The sequence below is a fragment of the Mobula birostris genome, chromosome 21 (assembly GCF_030028105.1).
Source record: "Mobula birostris isolate sMobBir1 chromosome 21, sMobBir1.hap1, whole genome shotgun sequence".
Classification (NCBI taxonomy): Eukaryota; Metazoa; Chordata; class Chondrichthyes; order Myliobatiformes; family Myliobatidae; genus Mobula; species Mobula birostris.
In genome coordinates this window covers 17,368,791-17,376,737 of record NC_092390.1, presented here as the reverse complement: position 1 = coordinate 17,376,737, position 7,947 = coordinate 17,368,791, and the positions used below count along the sequence as shown (strand labels likewise).

At 48.0% G+C, this 7,947-nt stretch overlaps 1 protein-coding gene across 1 annotated transcript; it reads right to left on the bottom strand.

Annotated features, from left to right (window-relative positions):
- Positions 1-896: 896 nt before the first annotated feature.
- On the bottom strand, positions 897-2,332 carry LOC140185998 (transcription factor LBX1-like). Its single transcript, XM_072239823.1, has 2 exons — positions 1,987-2,332; positions 897-1,369 (listed from the first exon to the last, which is right to left on the bottom strand). Exons 1-2 carry the CDS (start codon positions 2,330-2,332, stop codon positions 897-899), a joined length of 819 nt encoding a protein of 272 aa, XP_072095924.1.
- Between the last annotated feature and the right edge of the window lie 5,615 nt (positions 2,333-7,947).

Sequence of the window (7,947 nt, the reverse complement as noted above, 5' to 3'; positions counted from 1 at the left end):
CTCGGTCTCCGAGCCCACACAGTCGACGGATCTGAGCAACGTATTTAGGGGAAAATATCTGTACTCCCACCGCCGCTCATTAAAAGTTCGCATGTTTTTAAAAAAATACAACGTATTTACATTTACAGATGAAGACCTTCTAAAAATCTCCCCGCAATAAACAGGCTGGATGCTAAGATTTTTCCCCCTTAAAAAATAAATTCACAAACCAGGAGACGAAATCACAAAAATAGGTTTTAATGGGAGATACGAGGAGGCAGATTTCCTGATAGCGTTGTATAATAAATCGTCTTGATATTAGACAAAAAGGAGAGAGAGTTAGAAAGTTACAAGTGTGTCCAGTAATTTTGTTATTTTTTTAAAAAATAAATGTGTCGTGCAGACCCAACACATGCGGTGGATGCAGAATTAACCCTGACATATCCCTGCCGCTATACTGAAGAATTCAAGGAAGGCGGAACATTATCACATATCCGAGATCTTCTAACCGATGTAAAGCCACATGAATCCTCTCGCTCTAACCGAGAACCGCCTTCCAAACCAGATAATCAGCCACTCCTAATCCATAAAGGTTTTTTTTCTTTTATATATATACAATATATAGAAATCGAAATTATTAAATAGCTGGGCCAGATTCTCTGCGGCTCTGGCGAATCTTAAACACTGATTATTGCTTTTTTTTTCGTTTTCTTTTTGGGATATTTCTGCCTCGGGTTGAGCCCGTTTCTAACTACAGAATTAAAGAAAGAACTCGGATGATTTCTGTAACATGCTGGAAGCTGCATCGTAGAAAGGTCGGCGCGGAAGCTCTCGTTTTTTTTTTGCAATATATTTTGTGTTTTATATATAAAATGGAACAGGGACCGGGGGGAGAAAGGCAAAACACAAAAAGGGAATCAGTCATCGACTTCAATCTCCTCCTCCTCCTCTTCGTCCTCCTCTGAGTAGTCTTTGCGGGTCGGGTGACCCATTGCCAGTGCATGGGTATCCGCGCGGGCACTTTTCATCGGGCTGTGACTCTGAGATCTGGATTTACTGCCGATCTCCGCCGCGCTCTGATCCAATTCCGTCAGTTCTACTATTTTTTCCAGCTGCCTGGGCCCCAGTCTCTTGGCCGACTCCACGTCGGCCTTCATCTCCTCCAGATCCCGCTTGAGTTTGGCGCGGCGGTTCTGGAACCAAGTGATGACCTGGGCATTGGTCAGGCCGAGCTGCTGGGCAATCTGATCGCGGTCGGCCGGCGACAGGTACTTCTGGTACAGAAAACGCTTTTCCAGCTCGTAGATCTGGTGATTGGTGAAAGCGGTTCGCGACTTTCTGCGCTTCTTGGGGGTCGGTCTTTGGCCGAAGATGGTGAGGCCGTCCCTGCCTGTTAAAACAGACCCTTTTTAGAACGGAGAGAAACGAAGGGATTTCAATATCAGCCCGGTCCAGGAAGAAACATTTAATTACTGACATTTCCCCTCCGAACCCCCCCCCCCCCAGCTCTCCCACAGAAAACAGTAATGAATTCCCCATTTCTTTTAATTAATCCGAGGGATTTTCGTTATTTAAAACTCCCTTTCCTCGCAGACTTCGATTAAATTAAACTCCCCAAGTGTTCCCTACACCCTTACTGTTAACAAATTAAAATATACCAACCCAGGGGAATTGTTAAAAAGGAAACCCGCAATGTTAAGCGTATAATTCGGATACACCGCTGCTTTGTAACCGGGTGAAAATGCGAATTGATTCTTTAGTTGCTGGATGGAGCTGAGCTCAGTCCAGCTCAGGGAGAACCAGCGACCAATTCTGCTAAAAATCCATTGCAACGAACACCAAATTTAAATAACATTTATCCCCCGCCAACTAAAAAAAAATAAAGTTTTATTTCGATGTTTCTTTACATTTGCTAACGGGGGTTCTTTTATTTTTTTTTGCAAAAATTCCGCGAGCTTGTTTAACCGGGTAAAGTTTGAAAGGCGCGGAGGCTTTGGTTACACCTACCCTCCGCCGCTTGTAGGACGCTGACCTCCAGTCCTTTAAAAGTTTTGCTGGCGAGTTCCTCCAAGGCGCACAAAGGCGAGGTCTGCGACAGGACCCCGGGTCGGCTAGCCAGGGCAAGGGCCGAAGGCGTGTGCTTGTCGGCCGCTGACAGGAGGTGGTTAGTTCCGCACAGAGCGAACCCTCTCCGCACCGAGGGTTTGTTGAGAATGTCCTCGATGCTGAAAGGAGTGAGTGGTTTGTTAGAGTTGGCCGGGGGCGGCAGCTGGTCCAGCGGGCTTCTTCTCCGCTCGTCTAGTGAGGAGTGCAAGGTAGCCGAGGAAGACTTTGCCTCTTCTTTGGAACTCATCCTCGGGTCTAGTTGACTCCCTCCCTTCTCCTCTCTCTCTCTCTCTTCTCCTCTCTCTCTCTCCCCTCTCTCTCTCTCAGACACACACACACACACTCACTACAACTAGGAGAGCAAAAGTTCAAAATAACTTCGCAGCCGTTGCCTCCCACAATCAGTCTGATCAGGGAGAGGGTGAAGACCACCAGAAACAGAGAGAAACGATGATAGATCCACTGCGCGTTCCCAATCCAGCCTCTCCTCCCCCTTCTCTCTCTCCGTCTCTCTCTCCCTCCCTCTCTCTCTCTCTCTCTCTCCCCCTCTCTCTCTCTCTCTCTCACTCACTCCAGCACGCTCTGACCTGCTCTGTCACATCAAGTATGCAGGCAAGCGAATAATATTCTCTTTAGAGTGGGGAAGGAAGGAGAGAGGGGGGCAATTGACGATTGCTAACAAGTTATTGTTGATTGGGTGATAATCAATTATACGCAGAGGCACTTTGCTACCTCTCGCCCTCCGCTTCCCATCCAGCGCCGGCGTTGTGTTGGAAGCGCCATTAATTACCCCGTCGGCAGGAGGAGTGGTCACGCTGAATTATAACGCGTTAGACAGTCGTTTTATTTTAGTTTGTTTGTTGATATATTTATCTATATTAATTATATGTTTTTGCACCTGTTCCAACGGAGCCGCCACTGATTTAAGTCTCACCAAACGCGCCATTGCTAATATTTATTACTTCAAACTTGGTCTATTTTGTGCATATTTAAAAATTGTTTAATATTGTTTCTGCAGATCGAGCGAAGCGTTGCAAAACCAGGTAAGATTAATTTAATTGCAGGTTACATTTTGGTAATTCTACTGTTTTCGCGTCCGGGTTTTTGTTTTAACTTGAACCATTCTTTAAGGAAATATTTCTGAGATGAGGAGATTTGAGTATAGTGCTGCCTTCCCCTTGTCGCGGGCGGCTATGTGTCTGTGTAGTGCTGGCGAGAGCGGTTAAGATTAGAGGGGCGGGGGGACAGGAATCCAAACGCAGCACCCCGTACCCCGAGATAGTTTCACTCCAACCCTAGATTCCCAGGAGGTTAACCCCCAAACTCTCCCTAATATTAATACCAGTCATTTTTCGATGCACCGAGACCCCCGAACACCGAGGTGCATTCTCGGAGAACGAAAGGACGCTATAAATATCGAATAAAAGTCCGGGTCGGGTAGGTTTGGGGGTTAGACTTGCTGGGAGCGCCGAATCCGCAGCAACTGCCCGCTACCGAGTGCCGGGGATTTCTGGCGGAGGGTGGGAAATCTCTTGTGATCCGGGTGCAAATTTTGGCGTTGGTTAATCGAACAGCAGCGGAGGACGTTGTTGACCGTTGATTGAGATTTCAACACAAACCATTTAAATCGGAGCGGACCCGGGCGGTGTTGGGCGGGGCTGGAGACCGGGAAATTCGAGATCACAGCTTCTTTTAAGTTTATTTTCCCTCATCGAGTGCCGATGTTGGGGAGGCCTGTTCCCGAAATCCCAGCCCAAATTCACAGCTAGGAGGGCATCTCACGTCGAATTGTGAAAACTCTGGTTCGGGAAATTCGATACCGAGTTTGCACAATTTTTGCACCGGGAAGGATTAGAATTCGCCGCCGTCCTAAATCATATATATATAACGTCTTGTTGATATATTTTTGCCTTAAAATGACGAGCAGGGCCCGTGAAACCCCCGCATATTTGGAAAAAAAAGATCAGATCCTTGATTCGCGGGCCGTGAATTTCGGGGTTGTAGTTAATACTTGCTTGGTAACGCAACGAAATAACCCGGGGCGCAGAGCCGGGATGTTGAGCACAAACGGAGGGGTTTATGGTTCACCGCCAGGGACCGCTGACCGGGGTCAGGCGGAGGCAGCCTCGAGGTTTCAGCTAGCGAGAGGTTCCTGAAGTTAATGGGACCAGTCACCAAATAGTGAACGAATATTCCGCTCGCGAGCGAAGGGTCGGGATTTACACGCCTGGTTTCGTTATGGCTTTGATGTCGATGCACGGGAGAGTGTTAATTTATCTCCAAAATTCTCCCTTCATTCAAAAAGGAATGTGAATACCTTCCATACAGGGTTTTCCGCTCCCCCTCCCGAGTCGGGAAACGCTGAGTGTTCCCAAAACGGGAAATCCTCTCCCTACTCACTGTCCATATGTTCAGAGTGTGCTGGGTCGGATATGGAGAACATCCCCACTCCCTCAACCCCCCTACCCTCCCTTCCCTCCGCCAGACCCACATCCAACTCCTCTTTGGGCGTTAACTCTCTCACAGTGTGTTTTAGCCACCAGCAAGTTCAAAGCTACTGCTTACAACTTGGCCAGATGATCTAGTTGTCTGTCCCAGAGACGTTGGGGAGGGTGGTGGTGAGAAGAGCTGGTCTGCTGAGCCGAAGTCTCCATCATCTCCACATCAGCAGCGCTGCCATGCCTCTCATTCCCTGAGTTAACTCTCGAGTGCAGATCGGAATAATCCCTCCGCATCATTCCTGTATAAATCCACTCCCAACTTCCCGCCTCTCCTCCCCTGGAATAGGTCCCCTCCTTCCCTTTCCATCACTCCTGGAATCAGTCTGCCTCATCCCCCGTCACTCCTGTACGTGCTTTTCAGATTCAAAGTTATTTATCACACGGACAGAAACACACAGCGAAATGCATCGTTTGTATTAACAACCAGCACAACCTGAGGATGTGTTGGGGGCAGCCCGCAAGTGTCGGCACACATCCAGGCGCTGTTGACGCAGCCGACTATACCGTATTTGGGGATACTGTATCGCGGCCGACTATCCCGTATTTGGGGATATCGCAGGCGTCAACATAACCGGAGTGCAATAGGATAGTCTTGTCCTGGTAACTCGGTCTTCCTGGTCACCGATGATTCCCATTCCCGTTAGTCTGCTCCCCACATCATTCCTGATGCGTTGGACTGAGGGTCAACGCAAAATTTTATTGTAGATAACTTTATTTATCGAATAAGGACTCAGGGTCAACGAATGCTTTTTTTCTATGTAAATAACTTTATTTTGTAATACTTCTGAATAAAGTATATTTTTGAAAAAAAACACTCCCTCCACTTCATGTCCACTCCATCCCACCCCATCACTCCTGGAATCAGTCCCTCCTTCTCTTCCTTCCTCCCTTCATCACTCCCTCCCTCCCATACACTTCCTTCATCTCAAATCTTCCTTTAATTGTTAACTCCGGCCCTTTACATAAAATCATTTGCAGCCTGTTCAAACGCTCTGGGGTATCTGGGGGATGTAGAAATGACTATATCAAGACAGGGTTTTCCCTCTTTGGGACAGAGGAGACTGAAGGGGAATTTCATTTCCGGATGGAAATCAACCCTTTGGCTCAACATGTTCATGTCTAGCCACCAGCACCCACTTCCCAGCACCTCACCCACAGCCCCCTCTGCCTGGAGATTAAAGCTGCTCTAAATGTGAGTGTCTCTATCCCACTATCCCCCCAGGCACTGAATTGAAAACTTCAACAACACTTAGTGTGAATGTTTTTCCTTCGATCCCCTCTAAAGCTTTAACTCCTCACCTGGGCTTGGTAACTGTGGTGGGAGTATTCAGGCACAGTACAGCCTTCTGAAAACCATTAGTCCCATCCCCACAACCTTACAGACTCCCCCACTTCTAATTAAAGTGATGAGATAGTGTAGAGGGAGCCTCACTCTGTGTCTGACCCCAGGAGTGCATGATAGGTTGGGGAGGAGGAAATTCACTCTGTGTCTGACCCCGGGAGTGTGTGATGGGATGGTGTGGAGGGAGCCTCACTCTGTGTCTGACCCCGGGAGTGTGTGATGGGACAGTGTGGAGGGAGCCTCACTCTGTGTCTGACCCTGGGAGTGTGTGATGGGACGGTGTGGAGAGAGCCTCACTTTGTGTCTGACCCCAGGAGTGTGTGATGGGATGGTGTGAAGGAAGCCTCACTCTGTGTCTGACCCCGGGAGTGTGTGACGGGACAGTATGGAGGGAGCCTCACTCTGTGTCTGACCCCAGGAGTATGTGATGGGACGGTGTGGAGAGAGCCTCACTTTGTGTCTGACTCCAGGAGTGTGTGATGGGATGGTGTGGAGGGAGCCTCACTTTGTGTCTGACCCCAGGAGTGTGTGATGGGATTGTGTGGAGGGAGCCTCACTTTGTGTCTGACCCCAGGAGTGTGTGATGGGACAGTGTGAAGGGAGCCTCACTCTGTGACTGACCCCGGGAGTGTGTGACAGGACAGTATGGAAGGAGCCTCACTCTGTGTCTGACCCCGGGAGTATGCGATGGGACGGTGTGGAGAGAGCCTTACTTTGTGTCTGACCCCAGGAGTGTGTGATGGGACGGTGTGGAGGGAGCTTCACTTTATGTCTGACCCCAGGAGTGTGTGATGGGATGGTGTGGAGGGAGCCTCACTCTGTGACTGACCCCAGGAGTGCATGATGGGTTGGGGAGGAGGAAATTCACTCTGTATCTAACTTGTGAGGTGTGTGATGAGATGGTGTGGTGGAAACATTACTTTGTGTCTGACCCCAGGAGTGTGTGATGGAATGGCGCAAGTAAAGCCTACAAAGTGTTTTACACTGAGAAGTACTGGATTTGGGCTTAGTGCAGAGAAGTGGTGTTGAAGTGGAGGATCTTAAAGGGTGGAAAAGGAATAAGAGGCCAAATGGCCTTCTTCTGCTTCTGTTTCTTATTTTCTTCTGGAATTTGTAAAAGGATTTAATAACGGACTGAGAGAGACGCACTTTTGTAATACATCTCCATCATGAGGCTAGTTGAAATGTAGTGTTCGTGGCATATGTCGCGAAGTTCGTCGTTTTGCAGCAGCAGTACATTGCAATACATCATAATAAAAATTATAAATTACAATAAAATAATAAAATGAAATAAATTAAATAACTAGTGCAAAAGGAGAGGGGAAAATACTGAGGAAGTGTTTACGAGTTCATTATCCATTCAGAAATTTAATGGCAGAGGGGAAGAAGCTGTTCCCGAAACTCTGAGCGTGTGTCCGGGCTCTTGTTTCTCTTCCTTGATGGTAGCAATGAGAAGAAGACAGGTCCTGGGTGATGGGGGTCCGTAATGTTAGACACTACCTCTTTGAGGCAATGCTTTTTGAAGGTGTCCTGGGTGCTGGGGAGGCGCGTGTCCATGATGGAGCGCGCTGAGTTTACAACTTTCTGCAGCTTTTTCTGATCCTGTGCAGTGGCCCCTCCATGCCAGGTGGTGAGACAACCAGTTAGAATGGTCTCTATTGTACATCTGGAAAAATTTCTGAGTGCCTTTGGTGACATACTGATTCCTCTCAATGTCCTAATGAAGTATATCCACTGTCATACCTTTTTTGTGATTGCCTCAGTAAGTTCAGCTCAGGATAGATCCTCAGAGCTGTTGGACACCCAGGAGCTTGAAACTGCTTACTCTTGCCATTTTTGATCCCTTGGTGAGGACTGGTGCATGTTCCCTCAACCTACCCTTTCTGAAGTTCACTATTAATTCCTTTGGTCATACTGACCTTGAGAGCACCACTCAACCAACTGATTTCTCTCGCTCCTGTACTCCTCGACACCCCCTGAAATTCTACCAACAATAGTTGTATCGTCAGCAAATTTACA